This window comes from Populus euphratica, unplaced genomic scaffold (genome assembly GCF_000495115.2).
Source record: "Populus euphratica unplaced genomic scaffold, PopEup_1.0 scaffold85.1, whole genome shotgun sequence".
In the NCBI taxonomy this organism is placed as follows: Eukaryota; Viridiplantae; Streptophyta; class Magnoliopsida; order Malpighiales; family Salicaceae; genus Populus; species Populus euphratica.
This window is the reverse complement of record NW_011499898.1, coordinates 1,036,547-1,054,770: the sequence shown is the minus strand read 5'-3', so window position 1 is coordinate 1,054,770 and position 18,224 is coordinate 1,036,547. Positions and strand designations below refer to the sequence as shown.

At 32.1% G+C, this 18,224-nt stretch overlaps 3 protein-coding genes across 3 annotated transcripts; 2 read left to right on the top strand and 1 right to left on the bottom strand.

Moving 5' to 3' along the window:
- Positions 1-3,184: 3,184 nt before the first annotated feature.
- On the top strand, positions 3,185-8,877 carry LOC105132411 (uncharacterized). Its single transcript, XM_011035901.1, has 4 exons — positions 3,185-4,026; positions 4,125-4,297; positions 7,899-7,970; positions 8,055-8,877. The coding sequence occupies exons 1-4, from the start codon at positions 3,396-3,398 to the stop codon at positions 8,490-8,492; spliced, it is 1,314 nt and encodes a 437-aa protein (XP_011034203.1). The 5' UTR covers positions 3,185-3,395; the 3' UTR covers positions 8,493-8,877.
- A 3,514-nt stretch (positions 8,878-12,391) lies between these two features.
- LOC105132409 (thioredoxin H-type 2-like) lies at positions 12,392-13,714 on the top strand. The gene is made up of 3 exons (XM_011035900.1): positions 12,392-12,649; positions 13,159-13,281; positions 13,383-13,714. The coding sequence occupies exons 1-3, from the start codon at positions 12,476-12,478 to the stop codon at positions 13,515-13,517; spliced, it is 432 nt and encodes a 143-aa protein (XP_011034202.1). The 5' UTR covers positions 12,392-12,475; the 3' UTR covers positions 13,518-13,714.
- Positions 13,715-14,085: 371 nt separating this feature from the next.
- Positions 14,086-16,532, bottom strand: LOC105132408 (dnaJ homolog subfamily B member 4-like). The gene is made up of 2 exons (XM_011035899.1): positions 15,800-16,532; positions 14,086-14,882 (listed from the first exon to the last, which is right to left on the bottom strand). Exons 1-2 carry the CDS (start codon positions 16,300-16,302, stop codon positions 14,441-14,443), a joined length of 945 nt encoding a protein of 314 aa, XP_011034201.1. The 5' UTR covers positions 16,303-16,532; the 3' UTR covers positions 14,086-14,440.
- Between the last annotated feature and the right edge of the window lie 1,692 nt (positions 16,533-18,224).

Below are 18,224 nucleotides of genomic sequence, written 5' to 3'. Positions count from 1 at the left end.
TTTTTTTCTTTGTTTCAAATTAATATATTTTTTATGTTTTTAAATTATTTTGATGCGTTGTTATAAAAAATAATTTATTTAAAAATAATAAAAATATTATTTTGATATATTTATAAGTGAAAAAGACTTTGAAAAGTAACCGCAACTATCAAATACACTAATGTATTAATTTTAGAGGTTGAGTTTTGTGTATAAGGCCCACTCAAAAGTTAGAAAAAACAAGAAAAATTAGTTTTGTGATTAAGCTTTGTACATAAATGGATACCACATCATAAATGGATACCACATCATAACCTCAATGACTAAAAAATAAAATAAATAGCAACTTGAACCACATGAATCTCTCTAGTTGTTGCACCATATGCCATTTTTATAGTGGATTCCAAGCATTTTGAATAAAATAGTGGGAATAATATTGATTAATGAATGAAGTCAAGAATAGGATGTGATTCTTTTATCTAAAAGTTAGAACATGGTATTTTTATTATTCATAAAAAAAACTATTCATCCTCTTGTATTTTAATATGGATAACAATAGGGCAATTTTTGATGATTTTTAATTTGATCATTGATTTTGTTTTTCTCAATTAAACTATTTTTTAGATTGAATTAGAATTTAATTGCATTTTTTTTATAAGGAAGGATTGAATTGAAAGAAAGAAGACCAGAGTGAAACAAGTACATAGCACAGGTGGTGGATTGAAAATTTTTATCAAAAATTCATTTGAGTGCCTATCTATTTTAGCTATTAGATAATCGGTCCCTTGAATTTTACAAAATTCAATCTGGATATCGAACTTTAATTTACTAATTTTTCATTCCTTTTTTAGTTGAAGATGAGAGATGAGATTGCTAGATTCTAGTTTAGAGTGAGAGTTTCTCTTAATGAGGAATTCGACCATTAAAACAATAATTTCTTTTTGTGTCAAATGATTTTATGTGATGAAGGGAGCTAAGATTATGTGTTTTTTTACATTGAAAACACCTGAAAAATCAAATATAAGCTAAGAAAGTTTTTATGTTTATAGCGGATTTTATGTTTTAGAGCGGTTTTTATGTTTTCCATGATGAAAGATTGATTTAGCAAGGTGTTCAAGGGGTTTCCTAGGAGTTTTGGGTAAAAAATAGGTTAAAAATGAGTTTTTGGATTAAAAAGTAAAAGACCATATTTTTTTGACTACTATAGTGGCTGGATTTTGAGAATTGATAAACAACATGCCATTTTTTTTTCCTGATGAATGGGGTAGACGACATGTCGTGCACCCTATTAAACTTAAAACAAATATAGGCCAACACACTTAGGCCTGACCTAATTTTATTTGAAAAGAATGCATTAGTTGATTTTTTTTTCAAATAATTTTTGGGTTTATGTTTTAATTAATTTGTAATAATTTTTTAATGATATTGAATATGCTTAGTTTTTAAAGAGATAGGTATGATTCATATTGATTTTTTCTTAATTTTATATAAATTAATTTATTTTTGTTTTTTAAATATTGATTTTTTATAAGATTTTTCATACGTGCAGCCTTACATTTATTTTTTATTTTTATTTAATAAATTTTATATATGTTGGTTTCTATTACAAGTCTTATGTGTTTTTCTATTACATATTTACTTTGATGGAAAAATTTATTAAATACAATAAGATAAATTACCCATGTTGTGATGTTAAATATTTTGATCTTCATTTGTTGCTTGATTTTTTACAGCATCTCAGTATTAAGTTAGTGTTTTATTTTGTTATTGTATATTTTTCTTATTAGGTAGTTAAATAAAAAATAGTTTTGGAAAACAAAATCTCACTAGAATCCATAATCCATTTTACAGGTTTGACGTGCTAGCCTGAGTTACCTGGTTCATAGGTTTGACGAGTTTACCCCCTGGTCGATTTTGTTTTTGGTTTTTGGTTTGTTAATTGTTTTTAATATTTTTTATTGATTTTATTCTTCAATATTTGATTAATTAAGAAATAAATTGTTTATTTTTTATTTGTTTTCTTTAGGGTCATAACTATCTCAATCAAATTTTTATTTTTAGGTTTGTGCTTGATTTTCTAATCATATATTTTTATCTTATAATTAAAAATAATATTTTATATAAAACAAATTATTAAACTCAATAGAATCTATAACACAATTTGCTTGGGATTGATATCAATCAAATATATTATTATCTTAATAGTTGTTATTAAAAAAAGTTAACATCTTGAAATTTTATTAAAAATTAAACAATATTATTAATGTTCATTAAAATTGCATTTTAGTCTATGAAATTAATTAATTTAACTTGTATTAACTCTTGCATGATTTAGTTTAAAAGTTAAGTTAGATAAATAATTAAATTATAATATTTTAAAATTACTATATTAAACCAAATTTAATAATACAATAAAAAATTCATAATGCTTTTAATAATTTTTAATATTTAAAAAAAATTATTTAACCCATAACAAAATGCAACCTAATTGACTAGTTAAAGACAAAGATTTGACTAGAAAGTGCAAAATGTCTGTGAAGGTGGAAGGTCTTGAATCATTAAAATTTAAAAGACTTGAGCAAATGATTTTATAATTAGGGTTTTATTTTATAAATGTCCATCGTTGTCGAAAAAAAGGTGATCTTTGTTTATATCGTTACAAGTGTATCCTTCTTCCTTTGTTTTTTTTTTTTTTGAATAATATGTTATGAGTGTATAACTTAGAAATACTAAAATAATAATAATAATATAATAATATGTTATGAGTGTATAAATTAGAAATACTAAAATAATAATAATAATAATAATTTAATTATACAAACTCGTGGATTTTTCAAAATGGACATCAGTCTAAGTAGGCCCTTAAACATTACAATTTTTGTTCATTGAGGGCTCAAAATTCTTATAGTTTTTAAAAAACTTTCTTTATATATTTGAGAATGCCTTTAAAATTATTATTTTTTCAAGATTTTAAATTTTTTAGTTTTTAAATCTTTTAATTTTTTAATATTGAAAATGATTTTTTAAAAATAAAAAATATATATTATTTTAATTCATTCTTAAATAAAAAACAATTTTTATAAAAAATACCGTTTCAACAATTCAAAAAAATTAAAAGAAATTGCACTGCGTTGCTTTTCCTTATATAAAAATATTATTATAAAAACTAAAACAAAATAAAATCCAAAAAGAGTCCTCACATCTTCCACATCTACCCAAACCACTCATCCAAAGTTCTAAACTAAAACCCACGCTTCTAGCCTCTCTCACTTTCCCTCTCAAATCCCAGCCCGCCGCTTCGTGTTTCCACCTCCAGCCTTCCTCTCCAAAACTCATCCACCCCCACCACCACTTGGTGGTGTTTTCTAGTTCACAAACAAAGTATATAAACATCTCCCCACTCCATCCATTCGCAAATGGCGGCCGTTTCTACCTCAGAAATAACAGAGGGACCCGTCCTTAGCCTGATCACCAAACGCCTTCGCGGTCTCAAGAAGAAATTCAACCGAATCGTCCAGATGGAAGAGTCAATCGCCCAAGGAAAGCCTATTAACAAAGAACAAGAGGACTTCCTCCGTTCCAAACCCTCTGTCTCTGCCGCAATTGATGAGCTTGAGAAGCTGCGCCAGCCTCTCTCCGTCGCTGTCTCCGAAGAAATTGAGCTTGCTGCTCATCGACTCAACCCTAAATCTGACAGCACAGTTTTTCCGGAAGCAAGTAATGGAGTGGCGGAGGATCTGTTGCATTTGTTTTATTTTGGGTCCTTGTTTGATGTAAGGTCCCAGAACGATTTCACTGCCACCATGTTGACTCGGACGCATGAGAGAGGTTGCTGCTTGACTTATGATTATGTCACTGATGATGCTACGGATCTGCTTAGCGAGAGGGATTTGGATATGATTTCTATACTGGGTGGTGGTTTGCTCATTTCGCGCCCTGTCAATTCTAGCTCATCTCATAAGAATGCTTTGCAGCGATGCATGGAGCATGCCGAGTTGTGGCTGGCTAATTCTGACCAACCAATTGATTCGAACGTCAACGTTTCCTGTCTGTAATCCCTCTTCTTCTTGTTTTTTTTTTAATAATTGTTATTTACGTAATAATTTTTGTGTATTGATTTATGGGGATGTTGTTTCTTTATGTAGATGCTGAATTGAGGGAGAAGCTCAATAAGATCATGGCTTCTGATTATTTCACTACAACACCAGAGATTAAAGCTCCAGTGGAAATGGCTGCTGCTGCTGGCAATTATGTGCCGTTCCAAGTTCCTTTCTCAGTCCATGTGGACGAAGACTCTGTGGCGCAATACCAGCCAAAGGTATAGAACAGCATTTACTTGTAACTTTCTTTTTTTCCCCTGTTAAATATGCCTTGGATATTTGATCGTAATGCTGTTATGATTAGTTTGATTTCGGATTTTATGATGTGTTTGTTAATATCTACAGTCATGTGAGCTACCTTTTGTTTCCACTTGTTTTTGAATGATTTCATGTTATCCAATATTTGGGCTAAATTTCTTGTTGTCACTACAATAACAAAACGGAGGCAAAGGACATAGTGAGCTCTCCCAATTTCCCCTTACTTCTCAGTTAATATAGTGTTTTTCATAGAAATCAATTATTATTACTCTAAGAGCATTCAAAATGGTGGTTTTGGATCCAAACATCGGCAGAAATTAATCACCTAGTGGAATAAAGTGGTTTGACATGATGAATTTTTGTGTCATGATTAGTTTCTTAAGTATCCTGTCACATGATCATCACTATAGGATATGACCATGACATGGTGATGTAGGAGCAAATCTAAAGTAACATCTGAAAACTGTAGCGCGTTACTGTAGCAGGTTTCTTTTAAATAGGTAATTTCAATTTCTAGTTTAGCTTATGCACTTCATTTATTGTATTTGGATGGTAGAAATTTAGTTATTTTCTAAGGTTAAGACTTCTTTTTGTCACGGTTGGGCTAGCTATTTGAGGACAATTGAAGTGATGAATATGACTGATATTTTTATGGTAAAATGACAATACATGGTTAAAACAAAATAGAAGGTAAAATGATTGAGGACGGTAAGCCTCACAGGCTTACACTATTCCAGGAACCTCTCCTTTAATGAAAGCATCACACTTCTCGCATTCATGTTTTAAGCAGAGGCTGCACTTTATTCAATACTGTAATTGAAATGCTATAAGTATAAGTACAAGCTTGAGTTGCCTTTAATCCTAATTATACGTGGGTTGCTAAATAAGAATCATAGAAATTCCAACTTGGCTAGTCATATTTTAGAAGCTTTAACCCTAATCCTTGAAGGGAAAGGAATCACTACTGAGATCCCTGTCGTATGGGCTACTATGGTAAACATCCTCTTTTTCTTTGGGGTACTTTTATATGAACAAGTTCTTGTTATATTTATCAAGGTTGGTTTCAGCATTGATGAATGAAAATGTAGAGTTTGATGCCATATTAGAACTACTATTTAATATTTCAATTGCTACTGAGAGCTAACTTGCAGTCAGATTTTCAACAAGTAGGCAATTAGATCATAGCAAGAGGCTTTGGACACTGTAACCCCTTTGCATTTGTGTGTAAAGGAAATTGTAAAAATACAAAATTGCTCTACCCCATTACAGAAACAGTATATATGTTATTTTGGCAAGACGACTTCTTCATTGACAGAAGCGAACAACTTGATCTCTTCTCTATTTTATAGAATACAGTATATATGTTATTTGCTTTGCCCTGTCACAGTTCAGTGGAATAGTTTATTTTCTTAGTTAATAGAGCGCTGGCTTTGTACTAACAACTTGGAGAATTTATTTAAATTTATTTATTTATTGAGGATGAAGGGAGGCAAGATTCTTTGATAGCGTGCATTCTTAATGGTGATTGGTTGTACATGAAATGCTATTTCAAGACAATCACCTGCCTCACCTCCTACTCTATATATAAGTACTCTCCATGGCTTTTGATATGTTCTTCGATGGGCAAGTTTAGATGAATGTCCTTAGCTGCTTGGTAAAGAGAATCAGCAAGCTTCCTGATTTCATTAGTTGTTTCTTCACGACAGTGTCTTATCCTTCACGATCCTCTCTTAATAAAATTCTTCTATTAGAAACATCATAGAAATAGATCTCTGTAAAACTGTTCTTGTTTTCTAGATTAAAATTCACAGGGCAATGTTAATTATCACACATGGTTGTGCATTGTATTTCTGTAAGAACCTGTGTCAAATTGTGGCTTACATGTGTGCTAGTTTTGCTTGTCAACAAGGATACTTGAGAATTATAATGCTATTTAAGATATGGCTAAAGTATAGTTGTAAACATGAGCATGCTTTTGGATTTATCCTGCGGGTATCATTCCATCGTGGATCTTCCCTGAGAAGGGGCTGAATCATTGGAAGCTTCATGGCAAGAAAGCAGTTGCTATTTATAGGAATATAGAGGACAGGACATGGCTTAAAGATTTGTTGATTAAATATCAGAAGTGAGAACCTATTAACATGGGAGAAGGGTTGGGGTGGGGGGGGAGCAAGCAAGCATCCCATTTTGCTTTTTTGTAAAGGGATTGGGAGTATTTACATCATACTTTGTTGTTGTGAATCATTGAATTTGTGCATAAGCCGCTTGCACTTGTTTAGATTTTATGGTACTTTGGAAGGATTTGCTCAATTTTATTCTCTTTTCAACTTTATAATTGATTTTTTCAATCCAAAGGAGTGCTGTATTCCTTTTCTCTGTTCTGGTAGAAACTATTTGATTTGCTTGGGTGATTTAGAGTCTTAACTTCTCAAATTATCTAGTGTGGAGAGACATTTCAAAGCTTGAATTTTCCATGTAGAAATAAAAGAATGGGAAATGCTTTGTTCAGGCAGTTTTAGTCTGCATGAGGAGCAGAGAAGGGAAGGCTTACAAAGGACTCTGGTAGTTAAGGAGGTTTGCTTGAAAGGCATTCTCTATGTTGGCGAGAGGGCAACACATCTGTTCTAAGTAGTTACATGTCTTTAGAATTTGTGAATTGTGTTTGAAGCAGAGTTCCAGAAAATTACATGGACAGGAGGTTCCTGTTTCACTTAAAAGCGGATAGGATGAAAATTTTAAACCACCTTTTATGATAAGATAAGGCATTGCATGTTTTACATGTCATCCTATGAAGTAATTAGGGATCTGTTATCTATACCAGCAATTTGAAGCTGCCTTTATTGTAAGTCAAATCATATCATTCTTTCTAGATGTGATATCTTTGAAGCCCATCTTGCAAGTTTAGTTTGTTTTTGAAAATTAAAATTAAAAATAGCTTTTACCAGAACATGCTCCTGTTTCCAGTCTTGGTTTAACAACTATTTTATGACTGCATATTATGTGTATTTTTTTTTTTCATTTAAACGAGTTAGCTATGGTTGTTTGCTTCCAAAATATGCTACTCTGTCTGTCCTGTTAAATTAGATTGAATCACGTGATTTATTTTTGGCTGTGATTTTCATTTTCTTATATCATCCTTTTATTTTGTTTCACTAATAATCTCTTTTGTAAGCCATCCTTTCATTCTGACTCTTTCCTAAACCTATTTCTATTGCAATGGAGTATGTACTGTGCTGGTTTTTTGTCGATCTCGGAAAGATGCAATAGATGATAATTCAAAATTGCAATGATTCTAGGCTTTCATTGATTCTCAGTTGGAAATTTAATCAGTTTAATGTTGATGCTGTGTCTGAATTCCTAGAAATTTGCATAACTAAGCCACATCTCTCCTGATTATGCTGTTATTGTTGGAATGGATTTTTGTCAGTCAGTCAGCGGACTATTTTCTTCTCCATAATGTGGAAGCAATTATCATTTATATTTTCTTCTGGCCATTTCCTTTCTAGTGTTGTATGTTTTCCTTGAGACTTCTAAAACTTTTATTATCATTTATATTCTTAGGAACAAGAGACAGAAAATATCCAACATGAAACTGGTGATGATCAATCAAGTCCTGCTGAGGAACTTCAGAAGGTGCATGCACTTGCGATGATATAATCTTCTTCCTCACCTGTGTATTTTTTGCTTGAATGAATGTGGTTGGTTTCTTTATTGCAGGATGAACAAGAGACTGAAAACCCAGCAGTTGTCTTGGATCAAGGAGAGCAAGATAATCCATCTAAAGAAGTTGAAGTATATTATAATCAGAGAGAGGTAGAGCATGTGGAAGTTGATCATAATCAGAGAGAGGCAGAGCCTAAGGAGCAACAATACATTTCTCGAAGGAACTACCAGAACCAAAGAGGTGGTCGTGGCGGCGGCAATGGTGGTCGCAGGGGTTATTCAAATGGTCATGGTGGTCGAAGTGGTGGTAGAGGAGGTGGTAGCTACCAGATTGACCGCAACCAACACTATGATCAGCCTGGAAACTATTATCAGAGGAACAACTATAATAATCGAGGAAGGGGTGTCAGAGGTGGTGGGCACACTTACAACAACAATGGTTCTACAGGTGAAGGTAGTCATCCCCCGGCTGATGTTGGGGTGGCTTCATGATGACACTCGTTGTGTGTCCGTAGGGTGTCGAGTTCCATGTTTTTTTAGGCTGGTGGTGAAAACATTTCTTTTGCTTCATGTGAAACTTGTCCTGAATGCAGGTTGATGTTTACGAATACACCACCCAGGACACCCTTCTTTTTGTAGTTCGGCCTGCGAACTTCCATTGAAAACTTTTAAGAAAATGAAGTTCAACTTGATTTGCAAAAAAAAGGGGTCAATTAGCGAACTTTTAGCGGCTTCTTGTTGATGAACTTGATCGGTGTTGGGTTAGGCAGGCAGGCAGATAGGTTTTCTAGTTTATGTATGATTCAGGCGGTGCATCTGGTTTATGTGCCAGAGCTGGGAGGTTTATTGTTATTACTTCTCTCACCGTTCACTTTGATTGATCAGTGAATATGCGATCCGGTACCCATCAACAATCCCCGTTGCTATCTTTATCTTTTTTTAAAAAAAACTATTTAATATTATTTATATTATATTATTTTCCAGTATATATTTTCAAATGAAAATCCTCTAAGAGATTTATAGTATCTTGTTTTATTAATTTTATTAAATAAAATAAGGGCTGTAAAATAAAATGAGGTTGTGGCGGTGGCAACAATAAATTTATCACTGGACCGTTATTAATACGCACATGCCCTTAAGATCAACGTTGAAAAAGGATGCATGTAACCTGGGCTAAAATAATTACCCACCAACGATGTACAAGCTAGCTTTAGCAAATTACCATTTACCATTTCGTTTTAAGCTCCAAGAGAAATTTTATATCCTTTGTCAAAATTATTAATAATAATTGTGCATCTCAAAATAATCACCCACCCACGATGTCTAAGTTAGGCTTCGGGCCCAGAAAACAAAAAAAAGTGATTAGGCCTCTTTGATATTTAATAAAAAAAAAACAAATGGGCCTTCAGTTTCTTGAGATTTTTTTTTTTGTGGGAAAAACATTTTCCTTGAAAATAAGTTATTTTTATTATTACTTAGATATATTATAAATAATAATAAATTAATTAATGATGATAATGATGATAATCACTTGATAAATCATGACGAGGTGTTGATTTTTTTTATTATGCTAGTATTGATATTGAAAGGTTATAATAGTAATATTTATAGTGATGATTGTGATAATAATAATATTAATGATAGTGATTATTATTGTATAAAAATAATTATTATTGTAATAATTATGATGATGCTAATAACTAAATGTAAGAATTAAGATAGTGATTTTTTATTATGAAAACTATATGTTGAAAAATTAGAATAAAATAATTATAAAATAGTTGTCAACAGTGGCGGAATTAAGAGGAGGCCAGCAGGGCCCGGGCCCTGCAAAAATATTTATAGTAGTGATTGTGATAATAATATAATTAATGATAGAGATTATTGTTGTACAATAATAATTATTATTGTAATAATTATGATGATGGTAATAAGTAAGAATTAAGATAGTGATTCTTTGTTACGGCAATGGTGACGTCAAAAGGTTAGGGGTAGAATAATTATAAAACAGTTATTAAGTTGTTGTTATTATGGTAGCCGAATTACTTCTCACAATGATAAAAATTAAAATAGTAAAATAGTAATATATTGTAAAATAGTTATTATTGTGTTATTAGTATATTAAAATGATTTAAAAATACTGAAAAAATATTAATTTAAAATAAATAAAAAATTAAAAAATTTCAAATTTTCTGAATTTAAATAGTTTTAAAATTTTATATTAATCCAAGTAAAATAATAAAAATAAAATTCTAATTACCCTGATTAAAAACTTAGGGTTGACTTAACCATTACTAATTGATTATTTAAACAAATTTTTTTAATTAAAATAATATTATTTTAATTTAAAAAAAAAAAATTAAAGTTGAGCTGTGTCAGCCCTCTCAAGTTTTATAATAAATTAATCATGAAGTTAAGTTTTAAAACTATATTTATATAACAATATTTGTTTTTATAGTTCAATTATAATTTTAAAAAATTTTATTTTTTTTATTGTTTTAATATATTAATATCAAAAATTAAAAAAATATTTCATCAATATATTTACAAATAAAAAAATATTTTAAAAAACTATTTCTATCACAGAAACTATTTATATCAATTACACTGTGATTGTGAATGGTAAGAGGGAATGAGAGAAGGATGTACAAGAGGAAATGAATTAAGAACGAGAGTTTAGGTGTAAGGAAAATCCCTCATTTATAATTTTCAATCCTCCCAATTTCGATGCATTGGCTCTCATACTTTTTATTTTTTATTTTTCAATGCCTTCTAATTTAGATGGAATGATTTCCATCCCTCCCCATGGATGTATAGTAATTCATTCATCATTTCTCATCTAAATCTTTTCACTTTACCCATGAATCTTGAAAAAATAGCATAAATTTGTTCTTAAAATTGAGAGAAAAAGACTTCAAATTTAAATTGTAGAAAGGAAAAGTATTCTTCTCCATGACAATGACAAGTCTAAGAAATCTAGCAATTGGGATTCTATTTTACTTCTCCTTTTTATTTAAAGAATCCATACAATCATTCTTTATTTTCTTTATTTTTTTTTAATATTTTTAAATTATTTTGATATAATTTTGAGTAAAAAATACTTTCAAAAGCAATCATAACCATATTTTTAAAAAGCTACAGATTCTAGTATTATGTTAAACTATTAATAGATATTTTATTTTATTTTCTGGTTTGATCAAGCCTCTATATATTTTTTTAATTTTAATATTAATAGATGAACTATGACTAAGGGCACTTCCACTTATGAATTTTGGTCAGGTTTGCCCCTATGCTTCAAAGAGTAAATTGCATGGCTAATAATACTATGATCATCGGGTTTGGGATGCATAGCTTTGAAGCATAAGGGCAAATCTTACCAAAAATCATAAGCAGAGGGACCGGACTTTCATGCTAAAATGCATTACCAACCATAATAAGCACATTCTATTACGCTCTAAAAAAACCCGGGTTGCTTAATTATTTATTTTAACAGTAAAATACTTTTTTTATCCCTTTTAATTTCTCTCTCTTTTAATTTTTTTTAATTTAATTCTTTAACATTTATTTTTTATAACGTTATTATAATCTCAAAATAAATTTCTTAATATTTAGTTTATACAGATATCTATCTATCTTATCATGTAATTATATAAAATACATATTTTTTTAAAAAAAATTTATACTTAGTAATTTCCATTTCCATCACTCAGTTTATAGATTTTAAAGATTTAACTTTGAAATCTTAATAAATTCAATATATTATTATTTTAATATTAAAAAAAATATAATTTTATATTTATTTTAAAAATCAAATCATAATTTTCATAATTTTTATTTCAATTTGTTGTGGATCTTATCAGTTAATTCAATCAAGTCATAGCAGCTCTCACGTGATTAAATGTTAAACCCTAGCCAGATAAAAAGTAAAAGTTGACCCTTTAAAGTAGCCTTCTACCGTGCATCAATTTTAATAATAAATTTTGTTGGATATTTGACATCAAGATTCGAAAGTAGCGACTCAACGGAGGAGGCAAAACTTATTGATCAGCTCACCAATCCTACGAAGTTGAAATGCTTACAGCTACTTAGGTCTTTGTTTGATTCCAAAATACTTAAATGTTGTTTTGTTTTCTTATTTCTTAATGGCCTCCACCATAGCGGAACATAGAATCGGAAAAAAATACCAGTCCACAGGACAACGCAGACGCAGTTTCTGGACATTAATTAATTGTTAATATAGGAGAAATGAAGTTGAAGGGACTTCCTAGAGCCTTTGTCAAGCCCCATCGGCGGTCCTTGTAATGGCCGGTCACCTCAAAGAATCTGATTCCCTGTGCTGGAAACATGTTAGTTTTCCACCAATCTGGACCTTATATAGAGCACTCCCACCAAGTCCTACTTTCAAGACAAAGCCTTTCCTCCATTTGCAAGAGTGCTTTATTTGAAGTAAAGCATTCTAGCTACGTGAGTCAGCTATGGAGTTTAGTTGGCCAGTTTTTCAGCGAGGAAGAACAATGCAACCAAGCTTCTTTAAGTTTGAACACTCCGATGGATTTCCATGCACAAAGCCAGCTGCTGGGGTTGTGGATGTCCATTCTGTAGACGCATGGAGATCCTATTTCGAGGCCAACAAGCAAAACAACAAATTGGTAAAAAAATCTCCTCCTTTTCTGTTTTTCCTATTTCCTCTGGTAACTTGCATTATGCATGCTAATTGTAAACGTTAATCTTTCCAACCTGTTTTTTAAGAGTTTTTCAAATCATTATTTTACTTGAAAAAATATTAAATTAATATTTGTTTAGAAGTTTAATGGTTTTGATGTCCTAGTGTTAATTAAAGAGAAAAATATACGAAAATATTAATTTAATATATTTAAAATTAAAAATCAGTTTTAAAAGCATTATCTTATCTGTTTGGTATTGCGATACCAAAAAATTAGTTTTAAAAGCATTATCTGTTTGGTATTGCGATACCAAAAAAAAAAAAAAGTGTTTTCAACATCAAAAAACATGATGTTCAAGTTATGTGACTTACATAAATCTGGGTGGAAAAAACAAATGAAACGAGATATCGGAAAAAAGATTTATCTTATCTATAATCTATGTGATTGATATCACAGCATTTATTTTCTTACGGTTTCCTCTTCTGGTGTTAAAGCTCGTGATTGAATTCACGGCGACATGGTGTGGACCTTGCCGATACATGGAACAGACCATGAAGGACTTTGCTGCCAAGTACACAGACGTTGTGTTCATCAGGATTGACGTTGATGAATTGCAGGTAACAATACTCTTATCCTTGCGCAGCTAGCTACTGCACGATGATCTATTGGTTTGGCTTGTTGTCTTCTTAAACCATGACAAAAATGTACATTGAAACAGCATGTGGCTCAGCAATTCAACGTGACTACCTTGCCAGCATTTTCACTCTTGAAGAAAGGGAAGATAGTTGACGAGGTAGCAGGGGTCAAGAAGAGTGCGCTTGAGAACAAGATTGAGAAGCATCGGATGATATGATTGCCACGATAGTACTTAACTATTAATGCCATGTCCATGGCGAATCCTTGCTGGAATCTACATGCCAGCAGAAGTGAAGAATAAAACAAGGCCTCGAAAGCAATCTGCTGAGGCGAAAATAAGGCCATCCTTTTTTCTTTCTTCTTCATGATTGCTATTATTTAATATAATGCCAAGTTAATTTTTATTTAAGAGAACTCATTTTCTCTCGTCCACTGTTATCAACAAGTTAAGGTTGCTTGTTGAATATAATTGACATGCAGAATTGAACTGGCTCCGTGGAAGATATTAGTTAGGGGTGGAACAAAGCATCAAGCATGATATAAAAACATCAATCACCAAACCTAGCTGGGCATGGCCAGTCGACTTGGAGCTCAGTTGAGCACTTACCCAGGCCAGGTGTCCAAGAAAAATTAACTCGTTTAACTCAATCAACTTGTCACCAATATTATTTTGATTAATTCGGGTCAACCAGCCCCACGCATGATATTCGGTTTCATTGCCATGTCAAAAACAGAGATCGCTTTACCAAATTGATAATTCCACCCAAGTATGAAAACTGTAATAGTACTTGCAAAACTTGAAATTGGAATACCTCGACAAATTCCAGAAACTAGAAACGATATCATGCACGGCACAAAAATTTTGAGCAGAAGGCGCCTGTCATCTGGCAGCAGCCTGGCCACTAGTCAAGGATTACAGACAGGTTCATCCATGCCACATTATACCAACGATAGCGCAGGGATTCACAAAAAGCTTCAAGCTTTCTTCCTAATATGCACAATCTTACTCTAGAACAGAGCAAAAAAATTAAAGTATTTACATTCAATTGACTTAAATTGATAATCAGTGTTAATGTAATTAACTTAAATCGATGGTTGGTGTTGAATGGACAAGTGACAGCACAGATTTTGAACTCTGAATTAATTGTCAGATAGTGCTCTCTTGAGGTCAGATTTCTGTTCCGCGGTAAGTCTTGATGGAAATGTGATATCAAACTTGATTCGAAGGTTTCCTCTCTTGTTGGGCTCTTTTGAGACGGGCATTCCTTCATTCGAGATAAGGACCTCGTGACCCGGTTTGACAATATCCGATACAGGGACTGAGAGATATCTTCCATCCAAGGTTGTCACTTCGATGGTTTTCCCCGTGAGAGCCTCCAGTAGTGACATTTTCTGAGTGACCACCAGATCATTCCCGTCCCTCTTGAAAACAGGATGGGGCTTCTCATCCACCACAAAAATAAGATCAGCGGGGATGGTACCAGGTTCTTGATTGCCTTTCTCAGGAAAAGTGATTTTTGTGCCCTTCTTCCAGCCAGGTTTGATGTCTATCTTTAAGATTTCCTCGATTGTTTTTGGCTTCCTGCAGGAGAGAGTAACGAACACATCAAACCAGCAGAAGCACAGCAAATGGCAATCAAAAGGGGAAGGAAAAAGAACAACAAATCGGTGGAAATCAGTGCGCCATAAAATCCTCAATGTTCACACATTTCGAATATCTGTAACCAAGACGGGTCCGTGGAAAGGATATTAAACTTCTACAGTCCATTCCAGCTCGTTTCACAGTGTCTTAAGCTGTGAATGGCAGCGACATCATTTAACCTAAGTGCCACACTAACTGAGTTTTAACTTTTTGCATATCAAACCTGAATGACTCACTCAAAGCCTTAAAGAACAGATTTCTCTGATTAACATAAACCAACAGCAATCCATCCAATTCAGAATTTCAATCTTGCATAGCACTGCTCAAGAACAGCCAGCCTATGGGGTAGAATTATGCAATGCTGACACCATAAATAACTAATGACTTGGACTAATGGATGAATCCACGTTTTGGAGGTTCATACTATTTAGCTATTTTATGCCCCAAAATTACTTGATCTCTGCTCCATTTTCATCCAAGCTATCCTGTTGAAAACCTCGCAAATAGGTATTCATTTATCAATACACTGATCCTCAATATTCTCTCATCCTCGGTATATCCTCGTAGCTAAATTTATCGGCAACCAGCGAATGAGGGCCATTTTTTTATTTATCGGCAACCAACGAATGAGGGCCATTTTTTTTTCCTTCTCATAATAGAGAAAAAAATAAAAATAAAGACTCCATCACAATACTAATTGGGTTCCCTTTACGCAATTTCCCAAGATCATATCTTTTTTCTTCTATAAAATGAACTAAAGTGAAAATAGAAAAAAAAAACATAGATTAACAAGAGATAAATAAATATAAAAGCGGAAAAACAACAGGAAAGAAAAGAAAAGCAAGAGAGGGGCTAACCCGAAGTCATCAGGAACAGAACGGGAAATCCTCATCTTTCTTCGGGTGCCTTTATAAAGCTCCTCCAAAGTGCAAAGCAACTTGCTCTCAACGGGCGCCGCTTTCCTGTTAACCTCAGCCCCATAACTATTATGATTATTATTCCTAAAATAACCCTTGCCAACACCACCGGATCCGCCGCTTCCGAAGAATTCGGAGAAAATATCATCGGCGTCACGCGGATTGAACTTGAAAGAAGCGCCGGCGTTGGTGTTGGGTGGGGGGGCTTGATCAAAGGACTTGAGGCCTTCTTCACCGTAGAGATCATAGATCTGACGCTTGTTAGGGTCTGATAAGACATCGTAGGCTTCGGAGATAAGCTTGAACTTGGCTTCTGCTTCTTTCTTGTTTACAGGGTTCTTGTCTGGATGCCATTTCATTGCCAGTCTCTTGTAAGCCTTCTTCATGTCTTCTTCTGTTGCGTTGCGGTTCAGTTTCAGTACGTTGTAGTAATCAAAACCCATTTCTTCTTTCTTTCTTTCTTTCTTATTCGAACAGCAGGACCAAATGCAGAGAGGGAGAGGAAGAGACCAGACCAGAGGACAGAGGGTGTATGGCTCCTCCCGTGTTTGTGGGGGGGGTTTTCTTTCTGTTTTTTTCCCCCTACTTGGACTAGAAAACCGGCGGTCGGCGGGGTGTGCGTACCAGCAGGAGGATTAGAGTGTTGTTAACGCGTTCCGATGGATATTGTTAAGAGTAATATATACGACTCAGTCCCTGATTTTATTATAACTCTGTGAATTAATCCCTTCTTGTTCTGAAAATAAGAAGCCAGTCCCTTGAATATTTTCTTTTTCTTAAATTCCAAGATGCTCCCTTTGAACGCCGGAGTCGTGGGCTGAGTGGGCCGGTGACACAGATTTCCGAGAAATCCGTCGCGTTTTATAATTACGTTTATAATAAATGATATTGTAATATTTGAAAAGAATAAAGGATATTTAAGGAAAAGAAAACGAGAAAGTCCAAGAGGGGTAAAGGGATCGGTTAATTCTTTTTGTAAGAAGTGAGGGATTATATAATAGTTTACACTGTTCGATTTTAAATAGGCAAATGCGATGTGATGCTGGCGTGACAGCTTTGAAGCCAAGAAAACTCTGTAACCGACCATGTCTATGGAAGGACTGCCTAACTTAATATTCTCTTTTACTTTTTTTTTTTTTAATTGGTTGGGAGGTTAGTTTTAAAATATTTTTTATTTAAAAATAATTTTAAATAATTTTTTTATTTTTTTAAAATAGTTTTTATATTAATACATTAAAATAATTTTTAAAAAAAATTAATTTTAAGTAAATTAATTTTTTAAAATTTACCTTATTTCTGTTTGGGATGCAATACCAAATAAAAAATTAATAATCAGCTGTTTTTTTGGAAAAAAATTAAATTATAAGTTTTTGGTTTTTCAGATTATTTTAATATATTGGAGTAAAAATGAATTTTAAAAAATAATAAATATAATATTTTAAATATATTTTTAAACTAAAATTATTTTTAAAAATAAGTTTTTAATGTAAAAATTAATCCACTCGTCAATTCATCCATGGTATATTCAAAGACGATGTAAGGATGGATTGGACACATGAGAATTAAAATTTGGTTGTGAGTTGGGGTAGATTTTATATTTTAGATTTTTTTAAGTATATTTGTTTTTTAAAAAATGTTAAATTAATATTTTCTAATCATTTTAATATAACAATATTAACAAAATTATTTTCATATATTTTTTAAAAAAATTAAAAAAATTTATAACATGATACTAAAAATATTTTTTTAATATTTTTAAATTTTTTAAATATGTTTGTATTAAAATTAATTTTTAATTAATAAAAAATATTATTTTAATATATTTAATTACTATAACATTTCTAACAAGTTATTGTGTTTTTGATATATTTGATTACCATAACATTTCTAACAAGTTATTGTGTTTTAATAACACGGTGTAACGTATTTCTATGATAGTATTTTTTAATTAAAAATATATAAAAATAATATTTTAATTCTCAATATTATCATGATAAAATTATTAAGAATTCTAATTCTTAATATTATCATGATAAAATTATTAAGAATTATATAAAAAATATTGATTTTTTATATAAAAAATCCGAAAAACTTTTAGAAAACGGGTTGAAACCGCATGTGGCATGACAACTAAAAGCGCTTTATGAAAGTAAGAGCATCATGGCTGAAGAAAGGGTGTTTGGCGACGACGGCTGACCAAAAGAATTAAGGTAGAGAGAGAGAGAGAGAGGAGAACGTGCAATGGAGTCATGGTAGAGAGCTGGACTGCTGCTGACGCGGGAGTAATTGTGTACATTGACTTTTTTAATGACATGTCAGCTTTATCAGAATCATGTATCGTGCGGCTGTACTTGACAACTGGGAG

Bases quoted from the DNA above. Each gene is read 5' to 3' on its own strand.
- LOC105132409 (XM_011035900.1), top strand. From the start codon at position 12,476: ATGGAGTTTAGTTGGCCAGTTTTTCAGCGAGGAAGAACAATGCAACCA. The intron at 12,650-13,158 runs GTAAAAAAATCT...CTGGTGTTAAAG, and splicing joins ACAAGCAAAACAACAAATTG to CTCGTGATTGAATTCACGGC. The intron at 13,282-13,382 runs GTAACAATACTC...ACATTGAAACAG, and splicing joins TTGACGTTGATGAATTGCAG to CATGTGGCTCAGCAATTCAA.
- LOC105132411 (XM_011035901.1), top strand. From the start codon at position 3,396: ATGGCGGCCGTTTCTACCTCAGAAATAACAGAGGGACCCGTCCTTAGC. The intron at 4,298-7,898 runs GTATAGAACAGC...TTATATTCTTAG, and splicing joins TGGCGCAATACCAGCCAAAG to GAACAAGAGACAGAAAATAT. The intron at 7,971-8,054 runs GTGCATGCACTT...TCTTTATTGCAG, and splicing joins CTGCTGAGGAACTTCAGAAG to GATGAACAAGAGACTGAAAA.
- LOC105132408 (XM_011035899.1), bottom strand. From the start codon at position 16,302: ATGGGTTTTGATTACTACAACGTACTGAAACTGAACCGCAACGCAACA. The intron at 14,883-15,799 runs GTTAGCCCCTCT...TCTCTCCTGCAG, and splicing joins TCTGTTCCTGATGACTTCGG to GAAGCCAAAAACAATCGAGG.